Here is a 19,887-nt window from a genome sequence, read left to right as displayed (position 1 = left end):
ATCGGCCTCCTCTACCTCTGCCTCTACCTCTTCCAGCATTTGAGCAGAAGACAGCTTCTTTTGAAGTTCCTCCTGAAGAAGATGCACCACCATTTCTCTGCTCCTCAGAAATTAGAAGAGCAATCAACTCCTCCAAATCAGGAAATCTTTCACGGACGGAAATGGATGTTTGGAACTGTACATAATCCTTTCCTAGACCATTCAAGGTCACAGAAACTAAATCATCATCTTTCACTGGGGACCCAATGGAAGCAAGTGCATCTGCAATCTTCTTCACCTTCATGTGGTAGTCATTGATGCTCATACTTTCTCTTTGCACATTGTGCGACTCTTGCTTGAGCTGCATTTTCCTGGCTTGCGTATTTGTGCTATACATTTTTGACAAAGTATCCCATGCCTCCTTTGGTGTACTTGCATCTTGAATATGCATAATCATAGAGTCTGAAATGCTGATAGACAGCCAGTACATAACTTTTTTGGCTCTCTCATGCCATGCTTTAAATGCTTGCATTTGCTGTTGATTGGGAACATCAGGAAGAACTGGTTATTCTTCATTTCCTGCAACAAATTCCCAATATCCTTTTCCCATAAGGAAATTCGTTATTCTGAACTTCCATGCTTGGAAGTTGTTATTGTCAAGCTTTTCAGTGACAATCTGTGAAAGAGAATCAGACGCCATTACAGAACACTGCAAAAATTTCTATCACTACAAAGAACACAGCTTCAGCCTCACAAGGGCAAATCTGCAAAACTGACGAAAGTGGTATTTGACCACACAGTCACTTCCTAGTGACGATTTTGCATCAATAGGCAACAAGGATGATTCTGTAACTCCCAATGTCTCTGTGCACATGCATATGCAATTTCTACAGTAACTTTTCACCGACCTGTAGAACAGTGGTCGCACAGCATAAAACAGGGCCTTTTCCTAAGTGTGTGCAAAAAACTTCCGCCTCCAAAACAGGCCCCGAAATGGCCTCAAATCAAAGAATAGAGCAACCAGGGGCTAAAGCTTTCTCTCGCAGCATATACTGCCCTCTTGCTACATTGCGAAGGGCGTCTCAATCTGAGACAATGCACTCTTGCACTTTTCGACTGTGCTACCTGCAGAGACTTGCTTCCAAAACATAAAAATGAAAGCAACACTGGTCCTCTTACCAGAACACCGTGAACTTGGTTTGCTTTCTTGAGCTCCTTACCACGAACAAGGCTCTGATACCATGTCAAGATTGTGGGAGAGAAGGAAGGAGTCTCACTTGTAGCTTTCTTGCTTGCACAATGGGGGAATACACACAAAGGTTGAGGCTGAAAACAGTTTTCCTCTTCTTAGTTGTGTAAGACAAAAAGAACTCAAGTACATAGAAATAGAAGAACCCTATATATGGGTCTCAAACCAAACTCAACTAACTAAGGTGGCATACTAACTGAGCCACGAACTAGAGTAGATAAGGATAGCTGTCATCTAGCTATTATGCATGGGCGGTGTACCAACCGCATTTGCAACAACTTACAAGTCGGTGACATAAATGCACAACTGTCACCCTGGCATATCACGAGTGGAGCTCGATATCTCAACAGGGAATGCTTGCAAAATATCTCCACATGTATCCTTAATCATTCTTCACGCTCCTCTCATTGTGTTGAATTTGAGAGGTCTTTGGTTCTTGCTCTCTTGCTCTTGCCTAGGCAACTTTCTCCCTGCTTCTGAGTGAAGATGGATACTCACAAGAATCGAGTTTAGACTTTGTTGGAAATCCTAGTGGACTCCTAGCAAATGCACCATCTCCTCTCCTCTCAGGGCCTAAAATAGACTTGACATTGGTTATATCACACTTAGGCACACTCAACCTAAAACCCAACCTCCCATCGCCCTGTGGCCATAGTAGGAGGAGGTTCCCACTAGGTCCCATCTCTTTTTAGTAAACTGTGATGATTATCCTCTCAAGCTTACTTTCACCCACTTAAACCCTCGAATCTATCATAGCTTGGAACTTCCTCACACCCTCTATCATGATGAATACAATTGTTTGATGCTCCAACATATTAGAACCTCAGAGTATGAGAAACAAGCAAGATAACAGAGAATGGAATAGAAGGTTGATGATTTAGATAGGGCTGGTGATCACCTTTGATGGGCAGACATGTCACGATTCCTATCCCCTTTATATGTATATCATGATGTACATTTAAGAGCTGCATTAGTGTCTTTAAAACAAAAAAGGGCTTAGTGAGTGTGAAAACACATTGTTTATTAGAAGAGCACATTAATCAATCACGAAAGTGTTTACAAAAGAGATATGCTGACACTACGTGAAATTATTATTGCAACGAAGAAATCTATAAGAATGCATAGTAAATATGGATATTGCACTTTAGAAGATCACCACCTCAAATAGGACCACTAACCTGTTCATCAACCATGGTTGGTTGTGAAGCCTTTTTGCTACTAGAATGATGGCCATTCCTACTAAACAAGAGCACTGCAAGATGTAAAACTGCTATCAGATACAATCAACATAGCTCAGTAGTGTGCATAAATTGAAAGCTTTAGTAGATTGGCTGTGAAGAGGTCATGGGTTAATTATTCCACCATGGAATGTAGTCATGTCATGATAAGGAGGCATAGACATCAATCATCCTCATCCCCAAATGTCTTCATCACATATACCATGCTTAATTAGGAAGAAGGAAGGAAGAAAGGGAGGTTGAAAGAGAAGGGTTCCACCAAAAGGTACCTATATAGTGCTTTAAAACCCTAGGAATTATTCCTTTGGGGGATTTAAATTTATAAAACTTCCCTCTTTTGTTCCCAAGTATCACCGAAAATGCAAAAAGGTATCCAATGGGGAAAAAAGATGTAAGGTATTTCTAGTAGTCCAAAATTAACCCATGGTGCCTAATGTATTACTCTTGAGTTTTTCAATGGTTTTCTAACCATTGAGAACTAAATTTATTGATAAATATAAACCAAAATTTGTTACAAGCATCCAAGGGGGATTGATATTCCAAGATCTTCTAGAAATCTAACCCATAAAAAAGTTTTTCTAAGGTGCAAAAAGTAATGTATTTAAATTTTTACAAAAAGTTTGTCTCATTTGAGGAAAACACTCGGATAACTAAGATGTTCCAAGTAGCACCTAACAAGTAGATACAAAAGGGAACCAAGGAACCATATTGATGGCTGTGGCATGTGCGTTGTAACTTGTAACAAGTAGGCTACCTCTAGAAAGCACATGTAACCAAAATGGTGACCTTTGAGCATGTAAAACCACGAGCAAAACACGAAGCACAAACACATGAGAGCAAAGTACCTATGGAAGTGCACAAAGCACAAACACATGAGAGTAAAGTCACCTATGGAAGTGCCAATGGGGTTGTGGCGTAGTGGTTTGAGTGACACGGGTGCGTGACTTAGAAAATATGCCCCCCTTGAACCTTCCCGCGCGGCATATCTATAAGCGACCAAAGTTTCTACAGAAGTGGCTGCATGAGCTCGCTTAGCAGCATCTCAAGCGTCTCATTCGTCCAACCTTGCGCCATGGCGCAACTGCATCGCCATCTCTAATGCAGCTTCCAATGCCCTTGATGATGATCCTCATAAGGAATGCGCAGGGAGACAAGCGACATAAACACTTTGTAGGTGGAACTGATTCGTTCCGGTACAACTGTTGCAAACCGACCTGCTGTGCTCCAGAAGCAGGCTTCCAGCCGCAGAGCCGGCCTATAGTAACCACCAGCGTGCAAAGGATCAAGGGCAAAAAAGGATTAATGATGGCAAAATTTATGTAAACGGACGAAGAGACAGTTGGTGGGGTTGTGCTGGTTATGTACTCCTATATGTACTGTGTCTTGGATACATGCACCTATAGGTGCAAACACAGATCAGGCTGATGTTGACACATGTCATCATCCATACAATCAGTACGTTTCCACACGTGTCAACATGCAAGCATAGATAGCTTCAGGTGCAGTTTGCCTGGGAGTAATGCTGAGGAGCTTGTGTAGGAACAATCCAAGTGCTGTTGATCTCATACGCTGGCGGCTATGGTATGGACGCTTGAGCACACACAACCAAAGTGGACCTACAGCCTCTCAGAAGGAAGAAGATGTCCGCATATGGTGTAGAAGCTTGTGCACAGAGAGGCAAACTGATTCTGCAGCATCTCAGAAGGAAGAAGATATCTGCCTGTGGGCATGCTACAGAGAGCAAGGCCCGGGGATAACTACAGCCTTGAGGAAGGCTGGCATGGTCCCCGGCTTGATAACAGATCACAACATTAAGACAGGGAAATCCTCGAACCAGCGCATCTCATTGCAGAGGCAAGAAGTTTGGAAGTACTGGACTCTCATGGGAAGGAAAGGCTTCGCAGCTCGCTTCTATTTGCTGGACATTCATCCATCTCCAGATTCTGAGGAGGTTGTGGAGAGAATCAGAGTCTTTCCAGAGAAGGTAAGAAGCCTGTTGACTTGTTCAATGGCTCTTTGTTGGATTCCGCATTGCTGTGCTTCCATCCAGGTAGCTCATTTTGAAGATCACATATTTGGTTTTTAATTGGCCAACAAGCACCTGGAATTCATTATTCCATCCATGTGAATGTGCTTCTATTCATCTGGCTGCATTTCAAAATCAGACAGTTCAAATTGGCCAACAAGCACTTGGGGGCAATCATATTGGTGAGAAAATCTGGGCGGTTGCTTAAGCCAGATTCCAGCCCATGCGACAGTAGATTATTTATCTATCATAGCTCAAGTTCAGTGCTTTTTGCCATTTCTTAGTGCTCTGTGAGAGCCCTTGGCACTTGGAAGTTCTTGATTGTAGGCTTCTTTGCACGTTTTGGATTAGAATATGGAGAATGGTGTTGGCATGCCTCTCACCCTTTTCACTACCTCGGAATTCTTCATTGAGGCAGGGGTATGAGTGGAAGAAAGAGAAAGTTTTTCTTGACCAAGGGGTGTGCTGCTCTCTATCATTAATAGTTATGACTTAACTGACAATGCAAGTAGTCTTAGAGTAAAGTTTCATTGCCAGATCTTGTGAGTTTTTCCCTAGTTCATTGAAAGGAAATCTCAAAATTTCCAAAATGATTTTGGTCTCGCTGAAACAACTGAATTGCCATCCCAAAGGCTTCAAGGCAACTTGCTTTTACCTGAAAGAACTGCTATTTTCCCTAGAATAGCTCATGTGTCCTCAAAAGAGCTGTTTTGGTTTGGCGGTTTGGTCATCTTCTCTTTGTGAGCCATGCACTAAGCTTTTGAGAAAGAGTAGTAGCTTTCTTTACTTAGGTGGCAACCTTGGCATTGCCTATTTTTTGGGCCACCCTATTGTGTGGATCCATGATCGGACATTGCAAGTGAGAACATAAGGGCTAATAGTGTGCATGGAGTTTGTAAACAACATAGTAACAAATGTATGTGTAGGTGAATTGAAAGGACAATGAAATAAATAAACAAGTGAGGTACAAATGAATGGAGCTCAAGGAGCAAAGGAAGCCAACTGCAATGTTTTTGGAGCAAAAGCGAAGGCTTACTACTTTGCAGAGGTATTAGATGGCACACACAAGCCTTTGAGGTGTGGGCTGTGGAGTGCTGAAGGAGTGAATGACATCGTGAATGAGCAAGATGTGCATGTCATACTCAAGTGGATCCCAGAGAGAAAAACCAACACTTGATGAAAGTTTTGAAGTAGAATTTATGATGAGGATGTGAAATTTTGATGCTTTGCCTAGCATTTGATTGTGTTAATCAAATGTGCAAATCTGAGCACAGCTTTCTTCAAGAGATCTCAACCAAATTCAATCCCAAGAGGGTGCAATTGAAGAATATCTATTGCTAAACTCTAATTCATAGCAGAAATTAGGGTCTAACAACCACTATGGGAAGAGTACTAAAAAATTGGGGTATGTACTTGAAATTCGACAACTGAAATTTGGGGATTTCAAAGAATTTCAAGAGGCTAGCTAGGCAATATTAAGTTTGGGGCATACATTTTCTTCCAAGGAGTAGATTGAAGGCCAATCCCCAAGCAAAGTAAGGGGCAAATTGGTTAGAAGGCTTGCTTGTCATTCTTGATAACAAGAGACAATTGGAGAGAGGACATTAAAGAATCTTAGTGTATTCCATTCAGATTGCAATACAAGTTAAAGGAATACCGCAAGGGGTGCTAATTTTGGGGCCAATTGGCGGTCAATTTTCCAAGATTAAGTGGTAAATTGTGCATTTCGGTTTTATGTAATTATATGTAATTGTTGGTTAACCAAGTTATTACCACCCTCTCCGAGAAGGAAGGCTGGTTTTAGAATTAGTAGTTTCCACCTCTTTGATAGCAATTATGAGCAACAAATGCCACATTTTGATATTGGACATTTGCCTTAAGGGGCAAGGTATGTTCAGGAGCAGCAATTGAAAAGTGGCATGTTGCAGGAGCTGCATTTGATGTGAGAACAGCAGCATGGCTGGTTGGAGCAGCAGTTGGAAGTTGTTAAAGAGTAGATGGACAGTAGCAAGGATGGACAGTAGCAGCAGACACTTGTGTTTGAGGCAGAGGCAGCAAGGTGCTGACGAGAGTTGTGGCAGCGGCAAGGATGGACGGTAGCAGCAGACACTTGTGTTTGAGGCAGAGGCAGCAAGGTGCTAATGAGAGCTGTGGCAGCAGCAAGGGTGGTGATGAGGCTGATGGATGGCAATGGAAATGTGATAATGAGAGAGAGATGCAAGATGATGTAGTTGGGATTGTTGGCCTAGGAATGGAGTAATTGAGAGAGAGAGAGAGAGAGAGAGAGAGAGAGAGAGCCAGTAGCTTGTAGACCTATTGGTAACAAGGGTATGTACTATGAGTTTCATGAGGTCTTGAGTTCAAGCCCTAGTGGTAGCTTGAGGCTGGCCTACCTGTACGGGGCATTGCATGGAACCTTATCATGAGAGAGAGAGAGAGAGAGAGAGAGAGAGAGAGAGTGTGCTACTCCATTGATGGATATCATCTGCACTGCCGCGATTGTGCCCACTTCATGATCCCTTTCCATTCTTGTAGCCTTGTGTTTTATAGCCTTTAGGCTCCATTTGTCATTTTCTACCTATCTTTGAGCCTGCTTGGTTGGCCAGAAGGCCCTTTGTAAATATTTCAATCAATTAATTCAACCTTCTTCTTCTTTTATATATATATGAATGAAAATGAAATAAAATGATTTATTAATATCTGCAATAGGCCAAAATTTGGAGACAAACAATACAATAAAACAAATCTAAACCTAAATGTTGATAACAAAAGAAGCTAGTTGGTAGTATTCCCTCATTGGTCACTTGAGTATAATTGTTGAGCTAAAAAATGCATTATAAATTGATTAGTTCTTTATTACAACCCCAAAACTCATATATTACCAAACTTTCGTTCAAAAGAAATGCGTTCCTAAAGAGTGTTTGTGTCCCATAAGCCAAATCCTGATTTGGGAGAATCCAATCATCTATAAATAGATAGGCTGCCCACCACTCAGCCCTATCTTGTCATTGTAGATTCATAATCAACTAGCGCCCAATCTACATTGTTATCTACACCCCTCCTTGGCGGTTACCTCAGTTTGTGTTGTTGCAAGTTCTTTCCTAGCTTGAGGTGTCCCCAGCTGTCACCTCACTCCGATTACACTAGGAGCTGTTTCAGATCTGTGTTTATTGCTGCATACTGCTGCCTTGATCAGCTTGGAGGATTCTTTTGCGAACCACCAATTTCACAGCCTTTTTGGCTGCGTTTGCAGCAGTCTATTACTGACCAGCATATTCTCTCTCCTTTGGATCAATCGTCAGTGCAGGCTGATATGCATTTCATCCAGACTTGCATTTTAGGCTGTCACTTTGCCCGACTTCACTCTGCTTCGGCCATTATATAGCTGCTGCCATTGATTGGCCTGATTTGGGTAGGTACATCACCTTGATCTGTATTTGCTGCTGTTGATCACTCATAGAGGCTGTCAACTGTGTTTTTGGGATCCAGATAGAGGACGACATATTCTCTAGCTCACATTCTTTGCCTTGGTCCTAGAGACATGGGAGTTTGAGGTTTTATATTCACCCTACGTAGAGTGTTTACAGCATGAGCATTGTATTTATTCATTATTCTTCATTCATATCCATTGTTCATTGTCTTTGAGTTACACTAACCCTATTGAGTTATTTTATCAATCCATGCTTTGTTGTACGATTGTGTTTTTTAAATCTATAGACAAGTATTTCTTGACATGGTATCAGAGCTAGGTACTCTCTAAAGAAACCTAGGTCATTGATTGGAAAGCTCATCATCAAATATAGGAACTATCAGAGGGAAGATAACTTAGAACACTTCCACACCACTTTAGTCTCCAAAACGTTTTATGTTGAAGTTTGGCCACAAGATGTTTAAAATGCATGAATACATCAAATTTGGTCTTCAACCCATACACCCATGTATACTATGAGTAGTCATCGATAAATGTAACAAAGTAAAGATGACCTCCAAGTGCAGGTGTCCTCATAGGACCACAAACATCAAAGTAAATAAGCTGTATTTTTTTAACAACACGTACTGCACCATCCTTTTTTAAGGCAAATCTATGCATCTTGCTTAAAATACATCCCGAGTATGCATGAGGAGATGGAGTCTCCAAAGTCCACAAGAGGCAATGCATCTATCCTATGATACCTTTGAAGGGTCATCAAACTCCCAAAGCTCATATGCCCATAACAAGTATGCTAAAGTTGGAATCTCTAGAGTCCACAAGAGGCAATGCATCTATCCTATGACACCTTTGAAGGGTCAGCCTGCTTTTTCAGCATTTGGTGCCAGGTGATAGGCTGCTATCATCTCTTCTACCAAGGGATTGCTGTAGTACCTGCGTTTTTATACCTGCGTTTTTATTGCATTACTTTGCCCTTGGCATTCTGTATACTCTTACATTTATTTATAGCATTCATTTACTTCAGAGTTTCTTCTCTTTGTGTTTGTCTTTGAGTTTGAGTTTTGAGTTTTTGTGTTTTGCGTTTTGTGTTTAGGGCTTGAGTTTTGCTTGTCTCTGTCTTAGTCTTTGTGTTTCAATCTTGGTTGTACATGCTGTGTTTCCTTAGTGCAAACTGTCATAAGGCCATGTATTTTTGAAACCTCACTTAACATGTGGATTAATTTTTAATCACATGATTTAGTAAATGATGCACATGTGAGGTGCAACTGGGGTTAAAGTAAATTTACGAGCTTGGGACCCAAAGAAATCACGGGATGTCAAAGGCAAAAGTTGCTATAAGTTGTACCGCACAGGTACTTGGTGGTATTTAGTGCTAGTTGTTGGCCTAGGTCATCCATTTGGCCATGAGTGTCAGTTGGTGACACTAGAGAAGTGGCGTTTAATGGTATCTAACACCAATCTCATGGTCAAAGATGGTGTAGAGATACTCGGGAATGGAAGTTGCCTAGCCAATTTAATTATTGACCAGTCATATTATTTTTTAGGGCACTGAAATAATTATTAGATTAATTTTCAGTATTTTAAGACTAAAAATTAATATTTAATCATGGAAAATGTTGGAAAAACCATTTGGGAAGGTTGCCACTTGTGAAAAATGCCCATGCAAGACTGAAAAACATCTTTAGAGGCTAGAGGCATTTTTATAAATTCAGCCTGCAAGAGAGAGGGAGGGGAGGCTGCTGGTCTGATTTGCAGTCATTGGAGGACCTTCTAAGGCAACTAGGGGCAAAAGAAGACCAATCAACAGTAGGAGACAACATCTACAGGCTGTTGAGGCAGGGCAGCAGTTGTACTTGACAGATGATTCTTTGCGACAAAACTTTGAATTTTCTCTCTCTACAGCTTTCCCTCTCATCTCCCAGTCATTTCTCAGCCTTGCTCCGAAGATCTTAGCATTTGGATCCTTGGAGGCAGAGAAATTGCAATTTCTCTATTGTAAACCCTAATTTATAGCAAAAATTAGGGTCTAGCAGCAGTATTGGGAAGTGTGCCAGAAATTGGAAGCTGCAAGACTTGGATTCAACAAGGTTGAAGGTAAATTTTAGCTGAATTCAGATGGAGGACTAGCCAGCCATTGAATTTGGGGCATTTCCATCGTCTATGAAGTGGGTGAAGGCCAATTGAGTGCCCAAATCAAGGGGCAAAATAGATTGAGGACTTGCTAGTCACTTTGGAAAGTAAGGGGAGTTGAAATACCGAAAGCGATTGGGAGAATCCCATTGTAAGTCAACTTTTTCTTCAATAAAGCTAAAGAAATACCGAAAGGGGCGCCAATTTTGGGGCCAATCGGGTGTGCATTGTCCAAGATCAGTAGGTAAATTTGTATTTATTGTTTGTTGCTGTAATTAAGTTGTAATCAGGGATTTATCACCCTATCCGAGGAGGAAGGTTGGTTTCACAAACCCTAGCATATCTTCACATGGTGGAGATGTCAGAGTGCAGCGGTGCGGAAGCGTAGGACTGAGAGAGAGAGAACGCAGAGAGAAAAGGGAGAGAAAGAGACAGTGTACAATGAAGATCTGCTGTATAAAGAATGCTGAATACAAAGATATACACGGGCGCAGTGCGCTGGACTGCGTGTCTCCACCTCGACGATGCGACCTGCTGTCCACCTCGAAGTCTGCTGCAGTCTGCACTGTCTGCTGTCTGAAATTTGTGAACAGAGACAGAAATCTGCACGGCACCGGTCTGTAATCTGCGACAGAGAAGAGTGTGTAGACTGCTGGATGTCGGCAATAAATAGGCGAAAAACCACCTAGAACGGGGCGCCAAAATAGGGCGCAGCCTGGAATAAATCCGCTGCAGGCAGTCGGACTGTCACGTGGCAGTCCGACTGCTGCTGGTCCGACTGCAGCAGTCCGATTGGACTGCACCAGGCTGAAACCTGCCTGGCTGTGATCTCTCTAACACCCCCTCTCAGAGCCTGGGCAGGGCAGAAGCCTGAGGGATCTGGAATGTTGCCGAAGTAGAGCCCGAGGAAGCGCCTTCGTAAACAAATCCGCAAGATTGTCCTCCGTCTTGCAATACTCCACAGTGATGGTCTGATCCAGAAGCTTTTCTCAGATGAAGTGGTACTGGATCTCAATGTGCTTCGTCCGGGCATGAAAAACAGGATTTCTTGCCAAGGCAATGCAACTCTCATTGTCACATCGCAGCAATGTAGGACGAGTCTGGGGGCACCCAAGCTCTTCCAACAATCTCCGAAGCCACACAACCTCGCATGTGGTGGAAGATGCGGCCCGATACTCCGCCTCAGTAGACGAAAGGGCTACCGTGGGCTGCTTCTTGCTACTCCATGAAATAACACCTGCACCCAAAGTAAAGCAGTAACCTGTTGTAGACCGCCTGTGGTCCACGTCACCGGCCCAATCCGAGTCGCTCCAACCTGCAAGTACAAGATCTGACCCATCTGTCCCTGCGGGGTAATGAATCCCCAAATCAGACGTCCCCCTCAGATACCGAAGTATCCTCTGAGCAGCCTGCCAATGCACCGTCTTAGGTTCACTCATGAACCCTGCCAAGAGCCCAACAGCAAAACATAGATCAACCCTCGTGTTGAGAAGCCAAATCAAGGACCCTATCAACTGTCGATAGCGGGAAGCATCCGCCAAAGGAGAAGCTGAGTGGGAAGTGGCCTTCCAGTTCAGATCCATAGGAGTAGAGAGGGCCCGACAATCTTCCATCTCAAAAGTCACCAAGAGCTCCTGTACATATCTCTGTTGGGAGAGAAAGATCCCCCTCTGAGACTGATAAATCTCATGTCCTAAAAAGAAATGGAGTAGCCCCAAATCCGTCATCTCGAACGTCCGATGTAAAGCTGACTTTGTCTCCTGGACCTGCTGTGCATCATCACCTGTGACAATCAAATCATCAACATATAATACAAACAGCACACAACCATCCTCGGAAGTGTGAACATACAGCTGCGGATCGGCCTTGGACCGCCGATATCCCAACTGAGTCTGGAGGAACGAATCAATCTTCTCGTTCCAAGCTCGCGGGGCCTGCTTGAGACCATACAGGGCCTTCTTCAACCTGTAGACTTTCCCATCTGAAGAACCAAAGCTAGGAGGCTGCTCAACATAGATCTCCTCCTTCAAATCACCATTCAGGAAGGCCGACTTCACATCCAGCTGATAAACAGGCCATCTCCTATGGCCAGCCAAAGCAAGAACAGCTCTAATGGTTGCCATACGAGCTGTAGGGGCAAAGGTGTCATGACAGTCAATCCCTGGGCGCTGGGCAAAACCCTTAGCAACAAGGCGAGCCTTGTGCTTATCCAAAGTACCATCACTGAGATATTTGGTCTTGAAGACCCACTTGACTCCAATCACCTTCTTCTTCGGGGGGCGTGGCACAAGTGACCAAGTGCCATTCCTCTCAATAGCCTCCAACTCAGCTTCCATGGGGCGGACTGTAAAGCCTCCTTCACGGAGGTGGGCTCTCGATCCTGCATAACTCGGGACATCAAACAATAATTGGAGCAAACAAGCTCCGAAGAATGCGCCTGGTGCCTCCGTGACCGCCGCGGACTATCCTGCGGTCCCCACTCCTCAGGAACCCCCTCGATCCCTGAATCACGGAGTGTGTCACGGGCCCAGCGAGGAGGAGGCCGAACCTCCCCTCGTCGTTCTCCATCAGTAGAAGACTCTGGAATGTCCACCGGTGGTAACTCCTCAGAAGGATCCGGTGGAACAGTAGACTCTGTGTCAGAAACAGAATCATAATCAAACGGCACAGGCTCCAGTGGAACTGTAGAAGGAGCCAAACTCTCCCCTGGATCTCCAAGAAGGGGGTGCTCCTCACCCGTTGAAGAAGCCGGAACCTCCACAAACTGCACATCACGGCTAGTATATACATCCCGCTTGACGGGATCATACAGTCGGTAGCCTTGGGACTGGGAGCTGTAGCCAACAAATACCTGTTTGCGGGAAGCCGCTTCGAATTTGTCACGGTGAGCCTTGGGAATGTGAACATAGGCATCACACCCAAAGACCCGAAAGTAAGAAACATCTGGCTTCGTCCCAAAATAAGCCTCAAATGGAGTCATCCCTTCCACGGCCGAAGTAGGGGATCGATTAAGGATGTGGACTGCAGTAGCCACAGCCTCGGCCCACAGAACCTGAGGGGTCTGTCGGTGCTCCATCATGGTGCGCGCCATCTCGATCACACTGTGGTTCTTCCGTTCTAGAATACCATTTTCTTGAGGAGTATTGGTATTGGCAAACTCCTGGTGAATTCCTCTATCTGCACAAAACCGAGCAAATTCATTAGACACAAATTCACCTCCCTTGTCGGATCGCAAGGTCTTCAACTTCCGGCCTGATCGGTTCTCCTCAAAGAGAAGCCAATCCTTGAAGTGCGAGAAAGCTTCTGACTTTAGTGCCAAAAAGTAGGCCCATGTCATCCTGCTGTAGTCATCCACGATCAGCATGAAGTACGAGCTCCCACGCAGGGACTCATTCCTCATAGGGCCACATAGATCCGTAGATACTAGCTCCATCGGTGAAGTAGACCGCCGCGAAGCTGTGTGGGGAATGGCATCCCGATGCTGCTTCCCCCGTATGCAGGAGACACATGGCTGCTGGCTCACCACTATATCCGGCAACCCTCGAACAAGCTGTCCACGTGACGCCTTCCAAAGATAGTCATAGTTCAGGTGACCAAACCGAGCATGCCATAACTCAGACTGTGACTGTGAGGTAAGAAGAAGAGAAGAGAGGGCAGTGGAAGACTTCAGTTTGTAAATGCCGTTCTCCTCATATCCAGATGATAGAACCTTCCTCGATTCACGATCAAGGACTCGCACAGTAGAACTGTCAAATTCCACCAAAAGACCAAGGGAGCAAATCTTATGAACTGAAAGGAGATGGTACCCTAATCCTGGTACATGCAAAACCTCTGAGGTATGGGTGCCACCTCGTCCATCCGGAATAAGCTGCATCTTACCCCGACCTGCAATAGAAACTGAAGAGCTGTCTCCAATGAGAACCTGCCCACGCGAAGGTCGCAGCTGGGCAACACCATCTGATGAAGGAGTCATGTGCCGTGAGGCACCACTATCAATAATCCACTCTCGAGATTGGGGAGCCGCCATCGCAGCATCAGAAGCATTCGGTGAAGCGTCCTCAATGACAACTAAATGTAGAAATGCAGCTGATGAGGGTGCAGCCTGTCAGAGATCATAGCCTGTCCAGCTGCAGCAGTCGGACCAGCAGCACTGCTGCACAGTCGGACTGTGCAGTCGGACTGCCACGTGGCAGTCCGACTGCCTGCAGCCACTTTTACCAGGCTGCGCCCCAGTTTTGAGCCCCATTCCAGGCAGTTTTTCGCCTATTTATTGCTGACGTTTTTCAGCAGTCTCCCGATCATTCTCTGTCGCAGATTACAGACCGGTGCCGTGCAGATCTCTGTCTCTGTTCGCAGATTTCAGACAGCAGACAGTGCAGACTGCAGCAGACTTCGAGGTGGACAGCAGGTCGCATCGTCGAGGTGGAGACACGCAGTCCAACGCACTGCGCCCGTGTATATCTTTGTATTCAGCATTCTTTATACAGCAGATCTTCAGTGTACACTGTCTCTTTCTCTCCCTTCTCTCTCTGCGTTCTCTCTCTCTCAGTCCTACGCTTCCGCACCGCTGCACTCTGACATGGTATCAGAGCAGTGTTTGAGGGCTGACTGAGCGCAGAATCAACCTGAAGAGGAGTTTCCATCGCGACACAAATTTGCGTTTTTTTGCGTTTAAGGGCAGACAGGAGGGCTGCGCCTTGGAACAAGGCTGAAACGAGTGTGGGCGCACAGGAAAGGAGTACAGGTGGTGGATTTGCTGCTGTTTACTGCTGTTTGACGCGGAGAAAGTTTGAGTTTTCAACCTAAAAGTGCAGGTTTTGCTTTTTCATCGCCTCCGGCGGGTGAAGAAGCTTCGGGACGCAGAAGAGCCTTAGCAGGTTGAGTTTACCCAGTCAGAGGGGGCTGCTTTTGCGTTTGAGAAGGCATTGCAGGTGAAGATGTCTACAGAGATGGACTTGGAGTTCCAGGCGATTATGGACCGGAAGGTGCCTGTCCTACCGGCTCTTCCTACAGATCAGAAGCTCGACGGCGACAACTACCGCATTTGGCGCGTTATGATGTTGGCCATTCTGGAGTCCTATGATTTGGCGGAGTTGGTACAGGAAGATATTGACCGGCCTTCGGTAAGAGATGAGTCCAAACTCTCTTCCGATGCTCGTGCGGAGTTGGCCAAGGCCCAGTCTCATTGGGACAAACTGAATGCCAGGATTCGATCCTTTCTCTTTCTATCATGCACTACAGCCGTGATCGCTCACATCGAGCACTTGACGGTGGCTCGTGAGATATGGCTGGAGCTTGATCAAATGTACAATCGGATGACCCTGATGAAGAGTGTTTCTTTGGAGGTACAGATGCGGACCTTGTCCGTCAATAAGTCTTCTTCGCTAAGGGAACACATTAACAAGCTAAGGCAGCTACAGATGCAGGTTCAGAATGCGGGGAAGCCGATCTCCTCCGAAGACATGGCGATTACACTCTTGTCCCAGTTGCCGCCACGATTCGGTACATTTTACTCTGCCCTTATTGCTTCGGGGCGAGAGTCTACTCTTCGGTGGGAGGAGTTGGTTCCTATGGTCTTGGACCAAGAGGAACAGTTAAAGGGACAGAATGCTTCCAAGACGGAGGCGTTGACAGGTCAAGCCTCTCAGAAGAAGGGGAAGGACCAAAAGAAGAAGAAGGGGGATAACAAGTCCAAGAAGGACAAGGAGAAGGACAAGGACAAAGACTCCACATGCCATATTTGTGGAAAGACTGGCCATTGGAAGAAGGATTGCCCTGACAAAGACTCGAAGGACACCAAGAAGAAGGAAACCAAGGATTCTGGAGCAGTGGCTGCACCCTCATCAGCTGCATTTCTACATCTAGTTGTCATTGAGGACGCTTCACCGAATGCTTCTGATGCTGCGATGGCGGCTTCCCAATCTCGAGAGTGGATTATTGATAGTGGTGCCTCACGGCACATGACTCCTTCATCAGATGGTGTTGCCCAGCTGCGACCTTCGCGTGGGCAGGTTCTCATTGGAGACAGCTCTTCAGTTTCTATTGCAGGTCGGGGTAAGATGCAGCTTATTCCGGATGGACGAGGTGGCACCCATACTTCAGAGGTTTTGCATGTACCAGGATTGGGGTACCATCTCCTTTCAGTCCATAAGATTTGCTCTCTTGGTCTTCTGGTGGAGTTTGACAGTTCTACAGTGCGAGTCCTTGATCGTGAATCGAGGAAGGTTCTATCATCTGGATATGAGGAGAACGGCATTTACAAACTGAAGTCTTCCACTGCCCTCTCTACTCTTCTTCTTACCTCACAGTCACAGTCTGAATTATGGCATGCTAGGTTTGGTCACCTGAACTATGACTATCTTCGGAAGGCGTCACGGGGACAGCTTGTTCGAGGGTTGCCGGATATAGTGGTGAGCCAGCAGCCATGTGTCTCCTGCATAAGGGGGAAGCAGCATAGGGATGCCATTCCCCACACCGCTTCGCGGCGGTCTACTTCACCGATGGAGTTAGTATCTACGGATCTATGTGGCCCTATGAGGAATGAGTCCCTGCGTGGGAGCTCGTACTTCATGCTGATCGTGGATGACTATAGCAGGATGACATGGGCCTACTTTTTGGCACTAAAATCAGAAGCTTTCTCGCACTTCAAGGATTGGCTTCTCTTTGAGGAGAACCGATCAGGCCGGAAGTTGAAGACCTTGCGATCCGACAAGGGAGGTGAATTTGTCTCTAATGAATTTGCTCAGTTTTGTGCAGATAGAGGAATTCACCAGGAGTTTGCCAATACGAATACTCCACAAGAAAATGGTATTCTCGAACGGAAGAACCGCAGTGTGATCGAGATGGCGCGCACCATGATGGAGCACCGACAGACCCCCCAGGTTCTGTGGGCCGAGGCTGTGGCTACTGCAGTCCACATTCTTAATCGATCTCCTACTTCGGCCGTGGAAGGGATGACTCCATTTGAGGCGTATTTTGGGTCGAAGCCAGATGTTTCTTACTTTCGGGTCTTTGGGTGTGATGCCTATGTTCACATTCCCAAAGCTCACCGTGACAAATTCGAAGCGGCTTCCCGCAAACAGGTATTTGTTGGCTACAGCTCCCAGTCCCAAGGCTACCGACTCTATGATCCCGTCAAGCGGGATGTATATACTAGCCGTGATGTGCGGTTTGTGGAGGTTCCGGCTTCTTCAACGGGTGAGGAGCATCCCGTTCTTGGAGATCCAGGGGAGAGTTTGGCTCCTTCTACAGTTCCACTGGAGCCTGTGCCGTTTGATTATGATTCTGTTTCTGACACAGAGTCTACTGTTCCACCGGATCCTTCTGAGGAGTTACCACCGGTGGACATTCCAGAGTCTTCTACTGATGGAGAACGACGAGGGGAGGTTCGGCCTCCTCCTCGCTGGGCCCGTGACACACTCCGTGATTCAGGGATCGAGGGGGTTCCTGAGGAGTGGGGACCGCAGGATGGTCCGCGGCGGTCACGGAGGCACCAGGTGCATTCTTCGGAGCTTGTGTGCTCCAATTATTGTTTGATGTCCCGAGTTATGCAGGATCGAGAGCCCACCTCCGTGAAGGAGGCTTTACAGTCCGCCCCATGGAAGAAAGCTATGGAAGCTGAGTTGGAGGCTATTGAGAGGAATGGCACTTGGTCACTTGTGCCACGCCCCCCGAAGAAGAAGGTGATTGGAGTCAAGTGGGTCTTCAAGACCAAATATCTCAGTGATGGTACTTTGGATAAACACAAGGCTCGCCTTGTTGCTAAGGGTTTTGCCCAGCGCCCAGGGATTGACTGTCATGACACCTTTGCCCCTACAGCTCGTATGGCAACCATTAGAGCTGTTCTTGCTTTGGCTGGCCATAGGAGATGGCCTGCTTATCAGCTGGATGTGAAGTCGGCCTTCCTGAATGGTGATTTGAAGGAGGAGATCTACGTTGAGCAGCCTCCTGGCTTTGGTTCTTCGGACGGGAAAGTCTACAGGTTGAAGAAGGCCCTGTATGGTCTCAAGCAGGCCCCGCGAGCTTGGAACGAGAAGATTGATTCGTTCCTCCAGACTCAGTTGGAATATCGGCGGTCCAAGGCCGATCCGCAGCTGTATGTTCACACTTCCGAGGATGGTTGTGTGCTGTTTGTATTATATGTTGATGATTTGATTGTCACAGGTGATGATGCACAGCAGGTCCAGGAGACAAAGTCAGCTTTACATCGGACGTTCGAGATGACGGATTTGGGGCTACTCCATTTCTTTTTAGGACATGAGATTTTTCAGTCTCAGAGGGGGATCTTTCTCTCCCAATAGAGATATGTACAGGAGCTCTTGGTGTCTTTTGAGATGGAAGATTGTCGGGCCCTCTCTACTCCTATGGATCCGAACTGGAAGGCCACTTTCCACTCAGCTTCTCCTTTGGCGGATGCTTCCCGCTATCGACAGTTGATAGGGTCTTTGATTTGGCTTCTCAACACCAGGGTTGATCTATGTTTTGCTGTTGGGCTCTTGGCAGGGTTCATGAGTGAACCTAAGACGGTGCATTGGCAGGCTGCTCAGAGGATACTTCGGTATCTGAAGGGGACGTCTGATTTGGGGATTCATTACCCCGCAGGGACAGATGGGTCAGATCTTGTTCTTGCAGGTTGGAGCGACTCGGATTGGGCCGGTGACGTGGACCACAGGCGGTCTACAACAGGTTACTGCTTTACTTTGGGTGCAGGTGTTATTTCTTGGAGTAGCAAGAAGCAGCCCACGGTAGCCCTTTCGTCTACTGAGGCGGAGTATCGGGCCGCGTCTTCCACCACATGCGAGGTTGTGTGGCTTCGGAGACTGTTGGAGGAGCTTGGGTGCCCCCAGACTCGTCCTACATTGCTGCGATGTGACAATGAGAGTTGCATTGCCTTGGCAAGGAACCCTGTTTTTCATGCCCGGACGAAGCACATTGAGATCCAGTACCACTTCATCCGAGAAAAGCTTTTGGATGAGACCATCACTGTGGAGTATTGCAAGACGGAGGATAATCTTGCGGATTTGTTTACGAAGGCGCTTCCTCAGGCTCTACTTCGGCAACATTCCAGATCCCTCAGGCTTCTGCCCTGTCCAGGCTCTGAGAGGGGGTGTCAGAGATCATAGCCTGTCCAGCTGCAGCAGTCGGACCAGCAGCACTGCTGCACAGTCGGACTGTGCAGTCGGACTGCCACGTGGCAGTCCGACTGCCTGCAGCCACTTTTACCAGGCTGCGCCCCAGTTTTGAGCCCCATTCCAGGCAGTTTTTCGCCTATTTATTGCTGACTTTTTTCAGCAGTCTCCCGATCATTCTCTGTCGCAGATTACAGACCGGTGCCGTGCAGATCTCTGTCTCTGTTCGCAGATTTCAGACAGCAGACAGTGCAGACTGCAGCAGACTTCGAGGTGGACAGCAGGTCGCATCGTCGAGGTGGAGACACGCAGTCCAGCGCACTGCGCCCGTGTATATCTTTGTATTCAGCATTCTTTATACAGCAGATCTTCAGTGTACACTGTCTCTTTCTCTCCCTTCTCTCTCTGCGTTCTCTCTCTCTCAGTCCTACGCTTCTGCACCGCTGCACTCTGACACAGCCACCGCTCCAGAATCCTTGGTTTCCTTCCTCTTGGTGTCCTTCGAGTCTTTGTCAGGGCAATCCTTCTTCCAATGGCCAGTCTTTCCACAAATATGGCATGTGGAGTCTTTGTCCTTGTCCTTCTCCTTGTCCTTCTCCTTGTCCTTCTTGGACTTGTTATCCCCCTTCTTCTTCTTTTGGTCCTTCCCCTTCTTCTGAGAGGCTTGACCTGTCAACGCCTCCGTCTTGGAAGCATTCTGTCCCTTT

The 19,887-nt window shown here is 46.4% G+C and overlaps 1 protein-coding gene across 1 annotated transcript in view; it reads left to right on the top strand.

The window, feature by feature from the left end:
* The first annotated feature begins 3,396 nt into the window (after positions 1 to 3,396).
* The window catches only part of LOC148035138 (uncharacterized), a 48,813-nt gene continuing 32,322 nt past the window's right edge, over positions 3,397 to 19,887 (top strand). Inside the window, exon 1 of the mRNA XM_087680109.1 lies at positions 3,397 to 4,450. Coding sequence (XP_087536235.1) covers positions 3,986 to 4,450 — 465 coding nt within the window. The 5' untranslated portion in view covers positions 3,397 to 3,985. The remainder of the gene's footprint in view (positions 4,451 to 19,887) is intronic.

Source organism: Lygodium microphyllum, chromosome 6 (genome assembly GCF_053477565.2).
Source record: "Lygodium microphyllum isolate KBCC chromosome 6, Lygodium_microphyllum_v1.1.10, whole genome shotgun sequence".
NCBI classification, from domain to species: Eukaryota; Viridiplantae; Streptophyta; class Polypodiopsida; order Schizaeales; family Lygodiaceae; genus Lygodium; species Lygodium microphyllum.
Note: the sequence above shows the minus strand (reverse complement) of the source record. Positions and strands in the feature narration are given on the sequence as shown.